This window comes from Sinohyriopsis cumingii, chromosome 2 (genome assembly GCF_028554795.1).
Source record: "Sinohyriopsis cumingii isolate HCF-2022 chromosome 2, ASM2855479v2, whole genome shotgun sequence".
Classification (NCBI taxonomy): domain Eukaryota; kingdom Metazoa; phylum Mollusca; class Bivalvia; order Unionida; family Unionidae; genus Sinohyriopsis; species Sinohyriopsis cumingii.
The window spans coordinates 81,702,751-81,721,810 of record NC_142962.1 but is presented as its reverse complement, the minus strand read 5'-3'; the positions used below and the strand labels follow the sequence as shown (position 1 = coordinate 81,721,810).

The window sequence follows — 19,060 nt, the reverse complement described above, 5'->3', positions numbered from 1 at the left end:
TAATACCGTTATTAACGAGCAAAAAGTATTTACTTGTATCATGGACTTGCAAATCAATTCTTCCACGTCGATCTGGTATTTGCGCTTCATTAAAGTAAAATTGATAATCACGTAATGATTCATCTCTGAGAACTGGTGCGTCCATGTCAAATACGGGGTTGGACATGCGTTTGAACATTTTATTATAACCGCGTTGATTTAAATCATCGTCGCGCAGGCCTACCAAAACCACTTCCTGCTATTAAACTCGAGGCGATATTTTTTTCTGCTTCACTGGTTTTCTGATCTATTAGTGCTGCTCGTTTTTGATTTGCTGCTTGATTTATTATTTTACTGACATCCGCGGGCATAGCTTCAGTGGACGATAATTTCACTGGTTGTGATCGGACTGTTTTTCGTTTGCGTATTAATTGTTATTTTGTATTTGATTGCCGAAAAGGCTTTACTAGCAACGTTACTGATTACACCAGGAGCTTTTTCACGAATAACGTCAATAGCTTTCATTGATAATTGTTTTTCAATTGGTGCTGCTTTAGGAGCCATCCTTGTAAATGATCCCTGAACAACATCACCGAGTCCATCTCTGTAGTAAGCGCTGTAAACAAAGAACCGTGAATCTAATACTCTAACCATCACTGGTCTACGCTGATAATCGTGTATGATCATCTTATTTGTACTCATATTTCTAATCAATGTGATAACCATCAATGAGTTCATCGACAAGTTTCCGATACACGTGTATGTTCTTGATACCGCCTTGAAATAATCGTCGACAAATATCAGCTGCTTCATTATTTCCGGAGAATTATTACCGGCTCGTTTTCCTGCTATGAGAACTTCTAGTCGTTGTACGTCATCGATGTTGTTGTTAGGACATGGAGTAAGAAAATTTCCTGTAACACCAGTATTAGGTGCATCGTAAAATAGTTCTGGAGATTGTGGTCGTTTTATTTGTTGCCGTGGTGATGAATAGGGAGGAGGAAGGATATTTTTCTGTTGTAACGATATGATGTATTTTTTTTTATTTCATTAATATATTCAACATATCTTGTATCACTGATACGTACCTGATCAGCATCATAGTATATAAGGAATATCCATTTGTACCAGTTATCACGACTTACAATATCATCATACTCGGGTTTTACATTTTTGTTCTCGAATATCATAACTTCTCAATGCAAGCTCAACTAAATCTTTTACGTTCTTAATTTTATGTAGTTAATATTGCCTTTGGTAAATTTATCACGTATATCAACTTAAGCCCTTGCTGGTTCTGCTTCTGTTTCTGGTATACGATCTTTGATATCACTTATTTCAGTACGAAGGCTACCGATACCTGCTTCACCGACTGGTGGAGGTTGCGCGGCGGCTATTTCAGTTGGAAGTGCTCGTATAAAATATTTTCTCTTTGTTTAGTTCTCGCCGCATTTTTATAGTTTGTTTGGCGGTTTGTTGTGCTGGCACAAATAGACCTTTAGTACCCGTTGTAACTGGCCTAAAAACTGTTCTGCGCCTTCTGCGCCTTCAACTTGGGAATCTTGACGCGCTTGTAGTTTTAGTCTAACAGAATCTCTCACGGGAAGAAATTTCTTAATTGCTTTTAGTCGCTCTCGAGCTAATCTAGCTGTGTGAGATTCAAACGCTGGGGGCATTATCTGATATAATTTTATTTTAATTGACAGCAGCAACGAGGGTGCGACCTCTCCGTTAAGGTAACCCGTATATACCTTTTTGCCCGGCCCTTCCAATGGAGCCTTCCTTCTTGAAAGCTTTATTTTTCAAAATGGAACCTCCCCCTGTTAAGGTATAGACTTCTTAACTTGGATTTATTGAGGTGGGTTCACCCCCTCTGCTGCTACAAAACTGACCATCAGACGTTTATATATCGAGTAAAGTGGTGCCTTTCCATGCCGTCTACTTTTGTATACAATGTAGCGGTGACTCCCAACCTTTTCGAGTAGGAGGACCCCTTCTTCACTTCACCCCCCCCCCCACGATTCCTCAGACACCATGCTAATAACTGTACATTTTGGCACTGCAAAATAAGATCGACTTTCGAAAGCTATAGTTTGCAATTTTAATGGGTTTTAATATATATATATATATATATATATATATATATATATATATATATATATATATATATATATATATATATATATATATAAAATCAAAATCATTACATAATAAAGATGTAGCTTTTATACATGTAAAGGTACATACATTGTAACATTACAAAACTAATTCGAGTATGCATTGCGGATCATTCAAAACCTGGGAAAATAAAATGCAAACGCTGTTGCAATGGTCAGTTTGGTACAGTATCTGATGCGTATAGATGAACATACTGTCTGTACAGTCTAGAGAACGAACCAATGGAACTCGTCCTTCACTCATGCTGATGGCAAGTGTTCCGAGTACAGTTTCTTCACTGGTTTTCTGCAGCAGCAAACTTTGTCCACGAGCAAATCTTGTAAAATATGGAACCGAAAGATCCGAAAAAAGACGCCATCTGTGTGGCTAATTTGTAGATGAGGACTATATTATTTGTGGTCACCGATATACTGGTCAATAATATACCAGTATAAAATACTTTTTGACAAAGGCTTGAAAATAGCCACACGCAATAGGACAGAAACGTAGCATCGTCAGTTAGTTTGAATGTTCTTACTTGAATCTATAACGTTTTCTGTAGACCCTAGAAGCAATAATCCAGTCGAACAATGTACAAAGTAAGACTTAAACAAAGCGCATTTTTTATTAATACAGACGTAGGGCCAGTATAGATAATATGGTTATATATAACCGTCAATTAATGTACATTACTATCAAAACTGAGCGATAAAATACAGCGATAGAATCGTGTACAATGTGGTTGATGCTGGACGAGTACAACATAATTTGACTTTGGTCTGGTCTTTTATGGCACAGCAACACATGTAGGTTATTTAGTGCCAAGGTAACTGGAGTAAACTACTTTGCCAAATACACACCATGGCAACCGACCCAGACTCATCCGACGGTAGGATTCGAGCCCCAAACCTTGTCGTTCCGAGTCCAGCAGCACGCTAACCATATATTAACCAAAGCTCCTGCCTCCATTAGTTGCCTATTACGGCATGCAAGAGAGAGCACCATGTGTATAATGAATCCACGAACCCGAAAGGAGGGGAAATACAATTGGACAAATAAGTACAAGGCCTTAATAATAAGCGCTTGATTATAACAAGTACAAAGAGGTTCAAGACCGGATGGAAAAGTATAAATTAGGAATTTAGAAATTCAATAGGTAGATATTATTTTAATTATTTCCAGCTACAATGACATGTAACCACTTTAACTACAGCCATTATTTCAAGCACAAAACATCAAATGTATGCATCAACGTGGAATCAGCTGCTATGTCTGAATTGCTTGAAAATGTAGACAACACTTCAAATATTATCCGCATATAATAAAGGTGTCAGCATGACTCAGCAAGAAGTGGCATAGGCATATTTTTGGCTAGAATGTTAATGAAAAAGAATTTTAAAAAATCCACAATTTAAATGATTTCAATTTATCTCAATGCCACAGCAAGGATACAGACGAATTAAAACTACGAAAAGATGATGACAGATAAAACAACTCTATATACAAATGTGACAGGGCCAACTTTTCGGGGATACATGACTAGAGGTAGAAATAAATAACCGTCATATATCACTAGTTAATACAGATTTTGTTAATTAAACCAAAAAAGTGAAAACCATAATCCCAAAATGAAAGAAGTAATAGTAAAATGGTAAACACGGCAGAAAATTTTAAATGAAAATGAACAAGAAGGTAAATTAACTAAACAAAGATGTACAGAATGAGCATGTGAAAATACCTCATAAAATCACAAATGTCCTTTTTGATATATTAACTGGATAAAATTCAACTGCGTCAATTCCCGATAAATTAGCATCAAATTCAGCAAAAGATTTAAAAATAGTTTCTCTAATAACAAGAGAAACGCTTACGTCCTGCCTACTTAAACAATCACAATTAAATTATTTACAAGATTATCAGATGACAGATCTAACCATAATTCAAAGACTGGCGGGCCAACATCACAATGCTTGCACAAAATGGGGTATATGGCTGTAAATCTTGACCATTGTCATGAACTGTCAAAGTAGGTAAATCATTACAGCTACGTCACTAGGAGTGGGTCAATTCTTACATCCTTACAGCTATGTTACTCAGAGTAGGTCAATCCTTACATATTTACAGCTATGTCACTCAGAGTAGGTCAATTCTTACATCCTTACAGCTTTGTCACTCAGAGTATGTCAGTCATTACATTCTTACAGCTATGTCAGAGTAGGTCAATCCTTACAGCTACGTCACTCAGAGTAGGTCACTCCTTACATTCTTACAGCTATGTCACTCAAGAGTAAGTAAATCCTTACATCCTTACAGCTATGTCACTCAGAGTAGGTCAATCCTTATATCCTTACAGCTATGTCACTCAGAGTAGGTCAATCCTTACAGCTACGTCACTCAAAATAGGTAAATCCTTACATGCTTACAGAGATGTCACTATAAGCAGGTAAATCCTTACAGCTGTCACTCAGAGTAGGTCAATCCTTACAGCTTCGTAACTCAAAGTAGGTCAATACGTACAGCTGTCACTCAAAGTAGGTCAATCCTTACAGCTATGCCACTCAAAGTCAATCCTTACAGCTACGTTACTCAAAGTAGGTCAATCATCACAGCTACGTCACTCAAAACTTTCAGATGCCAGTTAATAACTTGGACTATTTCTAACAGAATCGGTGGTACTCCCAGCGGTACTTCCCAAACTGACAGGCTTTACTAGCATCCAATGAAAAGGTTGGAGATATTCTGAATTAAAGTCATGCATGGCCTATTTCAGAATCTCGAGCAAAGACACAGAACCAAAATGAAAGCATAACCCCTAAGGAACTTGTTTGTTTTAGTTGCATTTGGAGTCAATCTCACCCGCCATTATCCAGCATGAGCTAACATTTCCACATATTGAGTTTGCATAGAAAGAATACCTTATGGTTCTCCAGCAAAATTTAGACGGAGATGAAAATATACAACTGTAATATTTACACAATCAAACTGTGTTGGTGTTAGGAATAGTAATTAAAAGGCAAAACTCGTGTCGAAGAAATGCCATGTCCAGTAATCTTGGTAAATTCCATATTCTGAAAGCGATGCAGAGACTCTGGAAGATGTCAAATGATAATAAAAATTAACCTCGGGGGAAAGGTTACTGTCGGTGCTTCAATTACATTGTATCCTGCCATCACAATTTTATGACAGACTGGTTACAAAAGGTAAATATCAAAATCAAACACTAACATATTCACAGTGAGGTCCTCATTTATATTTGTTCATAAGTGTAATTTCGTAGAGTCAAAACTAAAAATGGGAATCGGTTTTCATCGAATACATCCCGACCTGAAATTCGTACAATGTTCAAGTCTGCAAATGAAAATAATCAAAATGTACGGACTAAATATCTAGGACTTAAATATCTAGAACCTAACTTATACAGACAAAATGTCAGTATTTTTCTCGTGTCATTATAAAGTATTCCTGCAAATATGTAAGGCCCATATTTCAACGTAACAATAAGTTTAAAAAAATTAATTTCGAGTCCTAGACTAAGTTTTGTGCTACGAGCTTAATGACGTTAAGACCTGGTATGCCATTAAAAAATTTTGTCTGAAATAATTAAAATTATATTATTATTACGATAATGCAGATAATAAGAAGTTTAAAGATTAAATAACAAAAGACAGCCCTGTTCCCACTGAAGTCTTTTTGTAGTCTGGTTCTAGATCACAGTCCAAACATCCTCATTCTAGACTGTCTTATTTCACCACAATGACGTTGTTTTCAATTCCGTCATCTCCGACTATGATTGGCTGAAAGAAAGAAAACACATCTGACGTTTTGTTTGGACCTAGAAATTCTCACCTAATCCATTTCTGGTGAAATTACTGTGATGAGTGCCAACGAAACAGTTTTCCCTATCAAAGACAGACTTAGTTTACGAGATTATTTTATCAGTTTTTTAAATTCTTTTAATAGCTATGGGTGTAACCATGTGCAAAGAAGTTTTAAAAGACTAAAACAGCCTAAATGTAAAGTGTCCTATCCACGTTTATCATAACTACTGGTGCGTGTTTCGTGACATAGCCATTTCTGTCGACTCTCTTAAAATGACGGCCTCATTCTATGCGGTGAATCAGTTTTGCCCGTCAGCCCTGCTGGGGTATAGGCCGCCCACAAAAGATCGCCAGAGGCTTCTGTCCTGTGTCATCCCCTCGAGGTGACTCCAGGTGTGACCCATCGTATTGATGTCTGCCTCGAGGTCGCGTCGCCAGGTGTTTCTTGGTTGGCTCCATCTCCGCTTGCCTTGAGGGTTCCACCTCAATGCCTGTCTGGTAATATTGGTTGGCGGCTTACGTAGTTCAGACCTTCATTAACAGCTGACTAAGAAGAATTCTCCAGATCCGCTGGCCAGACACCATCAGCAACACCAACCTATGGCAGAGAACCTCCCAGCTTCCAGCAGAGGATGAGATCAAGAAGTGAATGTGGCTTTGGATAGGACACACCCTACGTAAGCCTACGATGCGGTGAATGCCTTGGTCTATTCTACAAGCGACACAACCATTTCGAAATGAAATTCAACTAATTAAACTGAAATATTGTGTGTTAACTTTTTCTAAGGTAAAAAACGTGATGATATCATGACGGACAATGAGCTTGCACCTCAAAAGTATGAGATAACCTTAAAATACAATTAAGTAAAAACTGTCCCATTTTCGAGACACTGTTAAAATGTAAAAGACTATTCAGGGGTAGCTACAAGTCCCCCATAAAGAGGTCACAGGTTCCCCAAGGTTCCTATTACAAAAAAGCAGATAAAACAAGTCGTACCAATATCGTTGCTTTTATAAATGTTTTGAAGTCGCAGTTAAAGTTGTTGTTATCAATAAACAACAGTGAATTAAAAGACGTTAATTCTGAAATTGTCTAAAGCAACAAAATAAAAATCAGTCAATCAATCAATCAGTATAAAGGAAAGAAAGATAAACACAAAAACTAGAAACCTGGGCTATTGCATTCGTGTGCTTTCAAATCAAGTTTTAGATAAATCGGTAAGTAACAGTGAATAACAAGGGTAGCATGTAATGTAATCTGTAATGCAAATAGTCATAATTAGCAATCTGAAACGATGATTACAATGATGAAGCTAAAAGCTGTACGAATGGCATACACAAACCAAACTCTCGGCACGTGTATCGTATGGTACTTTGTGCTAATAGTTGCTTGAATACATGAATACGCCTTTCAGTTGTAAACATAAAACGTCCTCCTGAAGTAACAAATGGGAAAGTTATCACATTTATGATTTTTATAAATGGGTCAATATTTTCTTGTCACCCACACGACGCGTCTGTTACGATTATTAATTCCACATCAAGCAACAACAAAAAATCAATCAATCAATCAATAAATAAATAAATATTTGCCCGAATTATATTTTGATATTGAAAATTCTTATGACACGTTTATTGTGCACCTTTGAAGAAAGGGTGTTGGTTTCCTGTGCAAAGTCATATTGGTGGCGAATTAGTTTCAGAAGGCACATCAGGGCCCATGAACTCCAATATTCCATATGATGAACCTATGGCTCCACTGCTCATCACACAACAGTAATCACTGCAACTATTCAACGTAGTGAAGACTACCTATTTACGTAACGATACGATGACAAGGCGATAAAAAGGGCGAAAACGTTGCGGTACGTACAAAAAGAGATTAATTACGCTTAGTTATTCTCATGCTGTGTAGTAGTGAAGAGACCCTGAAAAGTCGCGCGTTACTAATTCAGCTCACATAGTAAACCCATGCAAACACTATGAATATTGAAAATTAATAACTTTAAATTTTTTAATGTTCATGATCAAACCTATAGTTATTAGTACGCAAGATATATCCTTGACGACAGATCTCTGTAGAGAAGCCATATGAGCCGCGGCATTTTCTGGATCAACATGTATTTGAAAAACGGGTTTTCAGTCGCACAACGAAAAGTCTGGTACTAATTCAGTAACGAGTTTTCCAAACCTCCTTGTAAAAGGACTGAAATTCCATAGATAAAACATCGTCTATATGTTGTTTTTTCAGTTACGATGAACTCTCAAAAGATTCTATTTACTAAAATCTTAACTTTCATCATCAACCCATCCTGGCCAGCTAAACCCGTATATATTCTATGTAATATTCACCTGTTTTAGACTGGTTCCCATTCTTCCACCTTTTTAATACAAGTCCTGAATAGGCACCTAATCAGTCAATAACGCGCCTGATTATTTTATTTTTAAACAAGGAGGTTCTTCTCGTTGCTATGAAATTCAACAGATGAAATCTAAATATTCGCCATATGAAATGGAACTTTCATCGCAAACAATTGTATAAAACGTGTGAATTAGGGATTCTCGACAGATGATATTGAAATTTCAACCACCGCTGTGTAATTCAAAATATACACTGTAAAACGTCGATATAGGAAATAGAACAGTAAACCTCCACTGTATAATTCAACATCTAAAATAAAAGAATCTCGATCTAGAAAATGGAACTTTAAGGACATTCAATTAGATCCAACACGTGGGTATTGGATTTCTCGACATACGACATCGAAATTTCAACTGAAACTTTCTCACTAACCTGACGTTAAAACCTCGTCACCATGTCTTGAATTGCAAAGAACAAACCCTTACATACAAAACCTGACATTACAAATTCTTTTTAGCTGACAACTCGTCCAAAATATGATGATCTAACCAAAGGCGCAAAATCTGAGGACCACGTTTAGTTTTTGATCATCACAAAAGCTTTAATAAAAGAAAAAGAAAAAAAAACTGTAATTGAACCAAATAAAAATACAGCCATTTTCGTATTTAATTAGCAGCCTTACACTGACGAATTACCGTTCGCCACAAAGGGAGGACTTCGTGTGTGGGTGGGTGGGTGCAGGGGTTATTACTTTTTTCGTACAATTATAAACAACAACTCAGCTTTAAAAAGTTAAATTTACTGTTTGGGCGCAGAATGTTGTAGATGTGGAAACAGGGGAAATTATTATACATACATGCACACACACACACACACATGTCCTAATTACATTTGTATTACCTACCTGGTTTCGATTCATACACCATTTGCCATCTACAAGAAATTTGTATAAATATTCCCCTGGTAGAAGGTCAAGATTTGCCGCAAATATGCCGTCCCTGTTAGTAAAACAAATAAGCGTATATATCACAGCACACAGTAACACACAGAAAATAGCGCCAAGAAAAAATGCAGACTTTTCAGTGCCAAAAATTATATCACCGGTAAAATCCGGACCCATACATCAAGTATATATAAAGCAATTATTTCTAAATTGCAATAAATGGCGAGTGCCTTGGACCATTCGGCCACCCCTGCTCCCTCACCCCCCCCCCCCCCCCGCAAAACTTGTGCAGGATCACTGGATACGGAAACAATTTAAAGCGTATGCCGATGTGATCTTTTCCATAACACGGGCGATCTTAAGCGAAGTAATTTTGGCTATTTTCGGCGAAACCTGGAAACATGTCCCATCGTAGTATTTTCTACACCTAACAGTCTCATTAAAGCCAATATTTTTTGGTGAGAATTTCAAGCGCAAGTCTGATTGTTGCCGAAAATTCCCCAGTAACTTTATTGCGAACTAGTCTTGTGAGGTTCTCTGCGTGAGGAAGTAGTTCTGAAATGTATTCCTTCTCAACTCATTCGAGATACCACTCAAACTTCGCGGAGATTTTCCGATGTGGTTCGACGGTCTATATTTAGTGTTTCAGCTACTTCAAGCGGTCACTCGATTTAATTATCGGCTGAAGTAGTGACATCTACCTTGGATGTTTCTCAATATATCAAAAAGCGCCATCCTCGCATTAAGCTCCCCGATATACATATATAAAAGTTGGGTTCGTTTTATGGGGTAAAATGCCATTTTTCAGCACATGATGGGCTGGCTATACATGGTGGCCAGTATATTTTGGTGGTGGACGAACTCGAGAAGACCTATGGAAAACTACTGGCAAGGTTTGTCACATACTCACGCGAGTCGTGCCGAAACTCTGACTCGACTCAAGCACACAGACGTGCGAGTGATCTGTAAAGTGAAGCTTTTTGTACCACACAGCCACCTGGGGTTCCCGTGTAAAGATTGACACGGATGAAGGGCATGCGAATTACAAAACCAACCCATTTTGCAAATAATGCTACTTGGCACTGAAAAGTTAGAGAAAGGTGGAAGGAAGAGTATTAGTATACAAAACAAATGGTGCCACAAATAAATGCGAAATTTTAACCCGGATATCACCGAACATTACTTACTGCATTCAGTTTTCTTTCTTTCTTTTTTACGTATTTATTATTTTATTTATTTATCATATAACTTTTAATAGAAACTATGTTATAGTGTCTCTTTAAATTTCAATAAATAAATGTTTTGCAATAACTCATTATAATATGTATGAAAAATAGGAATATCCTGATTTCCTAATAACAATCTACTTATAAAAACATTGTGTGAATGTCCTTGGTATTCTGTTTTATAGGTACTCCTGAAATAAAACACTAGCAAAGAAAAATCGCCAAGAAAACAAAGCGTTTCACTACTCAACATTTCGTTTATTAATCATGGTTTTATGCTTACTGACGCATTAAATTTAGCTGTTGCACATTTACAGAGCCGAGACTGCATTTTTGTAACTAAAACTGTACCCGTTAACTAACAGCGGTGATCGACTATTTTCCTCGTTAACTAATTAACCCGCATGAAAATTAGAACTATGTCCTTAACTTAAAGTCAGCTGCTTTGGGTTTTGGGTTAAAATAGGTTAATTTGTTTTAAAAGTAAAATCTATAGTACCAATAAGAAAAGAAAAAATACAGCAATGAATGATATGCAACACCCCAACCACCACAGTTCACGTGAACAATATCATTACTGAATTGAAACTAACGCAAAAGACATGCGATCTGAATGGAAATTAGAACATGTCCCCAATCCCTATTTTTACTTCTTCAAAACTGGATGTTTAAACAACATAAAATTCTGATAATTAATTAACCTCGGCTGAAATGTGTTATCAACATATTTTAAATAAAAAATCATTTGTGTTTTAAATATAAGACAATTATTAACAATTTTATTGATTCTCTTTTACTCAGCAGGGTTGAAGTTGAGGAGACTCACGTGATTACAGTAATTTCCCACAATGCATACTTTTACCATGAACGACTCATAATTATTATTTGTTGTATCCGTTAATTATAGCCTGACCTCACAAGGGCTCTAGTTTGACCTCACAATCGGTTGTTTGTATTTTGCTTCCCGCTAGGCTTGTTTACTATAGCAAACCTTGCGCAGTGTATTACTAAACACGATATAATTAATTTATCTGTATACAATGGTTTGGACAATTCGTAGATCAATGATCAAGTCCTGGAAAGGAAATACAAGTTAAGTCAAATTGTGTGGTATAGCATCTTGGCCGAATAACTCAGATCTCAAACAACATATATCGTCAACAAGCTTTTAGGGTCTATTTTATCAGAACAAGAAATTTCATGCATTTTTGCTCTTCATAGAATCATTATGAATAATGAATCCGTCATGAACTCAGAGCTGTGGACGAAAAGCGTGGATGGGTAGTGCAGTATTAGCAAGTCACGGTAGGTTGGTTTCAGGGACTGTTCCACAATAACATTCCTTCGATACAAAGAATTCGCATGAAAAGGTATGATGCACTGGTAAAAGGCAGCAAAGGTATGTTCAGCCTGGATACATGGACCAAGGAGATAATCAGTCTGGATATATGGATCGAGGAGACAATCAGCAAGGATATTTGTATAGAAGAGACAACCAGCCTGGATATTTGGACCGAGGAGACAATCGAGTGGCTGACATATATGTCATTCACTGCGATAGAATCAAGGACTTCGACTTGCACAAATCGTAATTATACTTCAAGAGAGTAGAGTAGGAACAAATTTCCACTTTCCTGAAGAAAAAACTTCACTAAATTAGAAATAAAAATGGCCATCCACCTAAACATCGAGAAAGCCTTATCGTCTGGGACAGGCATACTCAATACTTTGGGTTGCTAAAAGAATTTCAGTTCAAAGTATAATTGTTGAAGGTATAACGGTACCAACTGTACCAGCCCAGGTGGGCGGAGCTTAAGGTGTAGGGAACATTTTATTTAGAAATAAAGAACACTAGCTGTGATTGGTGTATTATGAGTTGTGCTTTCTGTTAGGCTTAAAAAAAGTTAAGCCTCTTGGCAACATGTGATATTATGTTAATTCATTTCTAGGTCATATTTTGTATTTTTTATGATTTTTTTTAAATGCGGTACACATGGCTGAAAATGGGACTGTTGTAACTAGATAACTCTTACCCCTGTCTAGTTCCAGCAGTGTTATCTCTCTTAAATGCAATGGAGTACCTGGTTTTGTCCTTGCCAAATTGACAATCTAACATTGTTCTCTATGACAGTGTGTGACATGCATGCTGAGGTAGGATAGAAAGTATATTTATTTCACCAAACATTAGCATTGAGGTCTATGGAAAAGCAATTGGTACCGTGATACCAGCAAACGCACCGGAAGTGACTGTTCAAATACGGGTCATCTGAACAAGTCGTTGTAATTTTCTGTAATACATGGTTGGTTCGACTACCATAAGGTTATCCGTTGAAATTTTCTTTCACTGATATTGGTGTTGACCTAATGAAAGTATAACGCATTACCAGTGTACCCACAATTTCTTAAAATCCCCCATGGTACCTTGAAGAAGAAAAAATGGCACTGATTATTACCGGAATCTCATTTGCGTGCCGTCGTCTGCCACAAATTATAGTTGACAGAAAATGAACTTAATTTACCTGCTGAAAATCACCGGGATCTCTTGTAGTAAAGACCGATACTTACCACTTTTTATTTTAGTGAAAAAAGTTTTCAAAAACATTGAAGGTTGTGCCTACTCGACCTTGCTGAGAATGACTTTAGAATGGATCATGCCTCTGTAGATTGGCCAAAAGTATTAGCTGTTCACTTGATCTGATAAGACTGTCAAGATTATGTTCTCTTGGTAAATGTTTATAAAATACGTATAAATGGCCGAATCAGCATTGCTAGATAAACTACCTATCGTGTTTCTACACTTTTGGTCATCTTTGAGGCTTATGTTAATTTTCGTGCATAACCCAACACTACGATTAATGTCTCGATATGGTGAACTTGTACATGTCACGTTATGCCAAATTATTCATTTACGAAGTAAGCGCGACTAGTATAAATACTTTATTTTATTACATATATGGAGTACTAGTATAGATTTAAGTTATTCGCACGTCATAGATTATTCCTTGATACTGATACCAGTGTGTGACAATCACTAATTTGGAATCCAAATGAGATGGTGCACGACAATTTAACTTTAAAAAAAAAAAAACAATGAATTATGGATGTCTAGCCTCAATGAGACAGAATTGTCGAGATCAATAACTGTACAAAAATCTGACTGGAAAATTAAGATTTGATTTCCAGCAGAATATCGATTTTGCATCACAAGTGGCATCAGACACGAGTAGATGAAATATCGATTCAGAGATAAAATCGCGTTGAGCTGCCACTGTACCCGATTACAATTCGTGTTGCAAATGGGATGCAACTATTTATATGCAAGTTCTGTAGTTCAATTTGTTATGGTACGTTATGTTATGTTATTTTATGTTACATATTATATTATATTACATTATTTGTTGAAAAGAAAATGTTTCTGTGACTGTTCTGACTTATGTGGATGTTAAGAAGAAAAACAACAAACATAATAAGCTATGACTGGGCCAGTTCACATACAATGTGATAAAGTCAGTGAAAGGGTTGATGATGACATACATGTGACTGTATGACCTCTGATGTCACTGAGATGTCGGTTGCGAGAGTTGTGTAGTCAGGTGACTAGGAATACAAATGGCCAGATCCAGGTGAAATTTTAGCAACGATGTACTTTCGTCTCGTGTATCAGCGGATTAAAGACATAACGAATGATATGATCGCAATTTCTCAGAAAATAAATCGTATTCCTATCGATTTCATGCAGGTATATCTCGATGAAAGGTCGTTCAAGTTTGCTGGGCCGGCTAGTAAGCGGCTACCCCATGCCGACACCAAATGGTGTCGGCGAATTCCAACTTTTCGATAGGGAATGCGCTCTGACCCTACACTCCAACATAAATGTACACATATCAAAAATGGGGTGGCAAGGGTAAGAGGAAACTCGGACTAAGTAAACTAATGGAATCACCATGATATTAAAAATTCAATAACTTTAAGTTCTAAGTGCTTATGATCAAACCTATATGTATCAGAATAGATGAAACCTGGATGACAGCTTCTGTATAGAGAAAAGGATATAAGCCGCGGCATTTTCTGGATCTCCATATGTTTGAAACACGTGCTTTCGATTTCGCACCAAAGAGTCAGGTGCTAACTTCAGTAATGAAGGTTCCAAACTCAGGACTGTTAAAGAACTGAAAATCCTTCAAGAAAACAATGTGTCTATTTTTTCAGTTACTTCTACGATAAGCTCTCAAAAACATCTTTTTCCTACAAAATAACTTTCATTATCAAACCAATCCTAGCCAGCCAAACCCATACATACTCTATTTTATGCTTACCCATTTCCAGGCTGGTCCCCAATTTTCCATACAATTAGTACCGTGTGTCCTCGAAGTGCAAGGGTGTAACTAACAAGTTTGGTTATTACAAAGTGTATCGTGCAGAATAATCTCTCTCTCTCTCTCTCGGGGTTAGAGCGTCCGCCTCGGAAGCGGGAGGTCGTGGGTTCGAACCCAGGCCGAGTCGTACCAAAGACTTACAAAAATGGTACTAACAGCTGCCTCGCTAGGCGCTCGGCATTAAGAGGTTAATTTTAGGACTGGTCGGCCTGGTGTCAGGATAATGTGACTGGGTGGGACATCATGCTATATGTCTGCGACATGATACCCTAGTGCTAGACTAGACATCACTATAAACTGCCACACTGCGGACATCGAAGCGATATGACTGAAAAATTGTTAAAGCTACGTTAAAAAACTTAATCACGTACACACACACACACACACACACACACACACACACACACACACACGCTATGGTTGAATACACTGACTCTTCCATCAGTGGTCGTTATGTTTGAATACACTGACTCCTACGTCAGTGGCCGCTATTGTTGAATACACCGACTCTTACATCAGTGGCCGTTATGATTGAATTCACTGATTCTTACAACACTGGCCGCTATGGTTGAATACATAGACTCTTACATCAGTAGCCGTTCTGGTTGAATACGCTGACTCCTACATCAGTGGCCGTTCTGGTTGAATACACCGACTCCTACATGAGTGGCCGCTATGGTTGAATATACAGACTCTTAATCAGTGGCCGCTATGGTTGAATACACTGACTCTTACATCAGTGGCCGCTATGGTTGAATACACAGACTCTTACCTCAGTGGCCATTATGGTTGAATACACAGACTCTTACAACACTGGCCGCTATGGTTGAATATACTGGCTCTTACATCAGTGGCCGCTATGGTTGAATACACTGGCTCTTACATCAGTGGCCGCTATGGTTGACTACACTGACTCTTACATCAGTAGCCGTTCTGGTTGAATACCTTACCACTACAAGTACATTCCTGTAGATATTCAAATGTTTCAAAATAGGTTTAGAGTGGTTTTAGGGAAGGTTTAAAAACTAAGAAAAAAAAATTCATTGTTCTAGGGGCCGTCTATTTTTAGCACTTGGCAATTACCATAATGTGAGTGAGTGTGTGTGTGATATTTGGATTTTTAACGTAGCTTTAACAAATTTTCAGTCATATCGCTTCGATGTCCGCAGTGTGGCAGTTTAAAGTGATGTCTAGCACTTGGGAATCATGCCGCAGACATGTAGCATGATGTCCCACCCAGTCACATTATTCTGACACCAGGCGGACCAGTCCTAACACTAACCTCTTAAAGCTGAACGCCAAGCGAGGCAGCTGTTAGTGCCATTTTTACAAGTCTACTGTAAGACTCGGCCGGGGATTGAATCCGCGACCTCCCGCATCCGAGATGGACGCTCAAACTACTAGGCCACCGGAGCGGTCTTCAACCATAACACCATAGCGGCCACTGATGTAAGAGTCAGTGTATTCAACCATAGCGGCCACTGATATGAGAGTCGGTGTATTCAACCAAAGCAGACACTGATGTAGGAGTCAGTGTATTCAAGCATAGCAGCCAGAGTTGTAAGAATCAGTGTATTCAACCATAGCGGCCACTGATGTAAGAGCCAGTGAGTTCAACCATAACGGCCACTGATGTAAGAGCCAGTGTATTCAACGATAACGGCCACTGATGTAAGAGCCAGTGTATTCAACGATAACGGCCACTGATGTAAGAGTCGGTGTATTCAATGATAACGGCCACTGATGTAAGAGTCGGTGTATTTAACCATAACAGCCACTGATGTAAGAGTCGGTGTATTTAACCATAACAGCCACTGATGTAAGAGTCGGTGTATTCAACCATAACGGCCACTGATGTAAGAGTCAGCAACCTCACCATCAAAAAGATACATATTCATGGGGTCAACTCAAAGTTGAATGTCAATATTTTTGGACTTGGTGAATGTCACAATGTATGGCAATGCTTTGACAAATAAACTGGTTGCTTCTAGTGGCAGCTTATTAAATATCTTTACACCTGTGTAACTGTAATGATGTAGCCTTGGTACCCCATGCCATTAGAATTAAACAGAGCATATAATTTCTGATGTGCTTCGTTGAATCACATGGCCAAAACAAATGATGAAATGACCAGTACAGGAAAATAAATCTTACCCTTTCACTAGAATAGTTATGAAACACGCCATTTGTCATTTCACCTTATCTGCCGAGTGGAATTTAATGTCACAACTATTACAACTAAGTCAAATCGCCTGATCACTTTGGTCTAGCTGTAACTTGTTCACCACGATATTGTTCAAGTTTCCAATATCGTTTTGAAAAACCAAGCATGCAAATCCGCCATTTATTTCATTCGTTTATGACAAGTTTTCATTAAAATAACATCAATAATATACCTCAATAATATAGTCTTGATTATTTTTATTAAAAAATCTTTGCTTACTCACTTTTTCTTTAATTCGACAGGATGATTCCAGTCCCTAAAGGACCCTGATACCAGGACCTTTTCCCCTCCTTCCTCCCACCGGAACTCTATTTTCACTGGCTGAAAAATTAGCGCCGAATCAAACCTTAAGACAGGAACGTTGTTTCTCATTTGTTTGTTTGCTTGTTTTTAGGAAATCTCAACATGAAGAAAACTGTCTCATCTTATTACGTTCAAATTGGGAAAATGCGTTTTTGGAATATGTTCAAACTGGAACTATTTAAACGTGTTTTGGAATATGTTCAAATTGGAACTACTTAAACGTGTTTTGGAACTGTTTAAACGTGTTTTGGAATATGTTCAAATTGGAACTATTTAAACGCGTTTTGGAATTTGTTCAAATTGGAACTATTTAAACGTGTTTTGGAATATGTTCAAAATCGAACTATTTAAACGTGTTTTGGAATATGTTCAATTAGAACTCTAAAATGTGTTTTGGAATATGTTCAATTTAGGACTATTAAAATGTGGTTTGCAGAATGTTAAAAAGCTGGACTAATTAATGTTTTTTATGGAATATGTTCAAATTAGAACTCTTAAATGTGTTTTGGAAGATGTTTAAATTACAACTCTTAAATGTGTTTTGGAATATGTTCAAACGGGGACTATCAAAATGTGTTTTGGAATATGTTCAAACGGGGACTATCAAAATGTGTTTTGGAATATATTCAAACTGGGACTATCAAAACGTGTTTAGGAATATGTTCAAACTGAGGCTATCAAAACGTGTTTTGGAATATGTTTAAATCTGACTATTAAACTGTGTTTTGGATTGGACATTTTATTGGGATTCATACAGAAGTTCAATCAATTGCAATTCACAGTAAAAAAAACCTGCTTGAAACGTCACCGGTTTTAAGTCAAGATTTCCCCATACTAGCCACTTTTTTGAATGTCATTTAAACTTAATCACTGAGTAAACAATTTTCTTATTATACAACTGTTTTCGAAACAATTTATTAAATTCAGTTATTATTATTTTCACTTCCCAGGAGTGGTTGCTTTGGACATGTTCAAATTTAATAGCTTGAACTCAACACACATTCGGATTTCACAAAGATTGGGAATTGTCATGGTTCGGTTTTTACCAGTTTCACTCTATTCCTGAAACAAGTCACTCGTGGCCTTTCTGCAAAACAATATAGGTATTAATTACAGTCCATTCTGTTAAAAACGAATTAAGCAAGCACCTGTATTAGAAAGCCAGCTGTTAAAAGTTTCATAAACCAAAAGTTCGAAGAAATTAACCTACATTAAGCTACCACCTGTCTCTGAAGACTATTTCTCGCACATTCCAGAAGTGTCTGCTAATAACGCTTCTCTTACTCACGAAACTCGTACGAATAAACTGATCACTTGCCTCTGCAATTAGTATGTCAACAAGCTGAGGGATCACTTTGACAAAATGAGAGGGATACTGAATTTTATTTCTCAGACTTTGTTTCAATGGAATAACTTTCATAAATGTAAATCTATCTTTTTAGTGAATAATAATAATGACCGCAAATATCCATCCAAGTAAAACTGAGCATTAAAATAATCACTTGATGATTTAGGGATCAGTACTATAGCAATTTAATTTAGTTAGAAGCATGTTCGAAACTGGTTTAAAATAAAACTTTTTACATTTAACATATGTTTTAAACATGACACTGCAAAGTAGGGTGCAAAAAAAACTATAAATGCAAACACGGCTAGAAAGACCATGCATAAA

General features: G+C 37.2%; 1 protein-coding gene across 7 annotated transcripts in view; it reads right to left on the bottom strand.

Moving 5' to 3' along the window:
• Positions 1-2,742: 2,742 nt before the first annotated feature.
• Positions 2,743-19,060, bottom strand: part of LOC149805277 (uncharacterized) — a 112,209-nt gene continuing 95,891 nt past the window's right edge. For 3 of the 7 annotated variants that reach the window (XM_089949074.1, XM_089949082.1, XM_089949087.1), the window contains exons 4-6: positions 17,309-17,406; positions 9,221-9,314; positions 2,743-5,930 (exon numbers count right to left, since the gene is read on the bottom strand). In XM_089949074.1, coding sequence (XP_089805200.1) covers positions 5,877-5,930; positions 9,221-9,314; positions 17,309-17,406 — 246 coding nt within the window. In that variant the 3' untranslated portion in view covers positions 2,743-5,876. Of the gene's footprint in view, positions 5,931-9,220; positions 9,315-17,308; positions 17,407-18,107; positions 18,476-19,060 lie in introns of those variants that run through there. The other 4 variants (XR_016418467.1, XM_089949095.1, XM_089949105.1 and 1 more) reach the window with 4 other exon arrangements.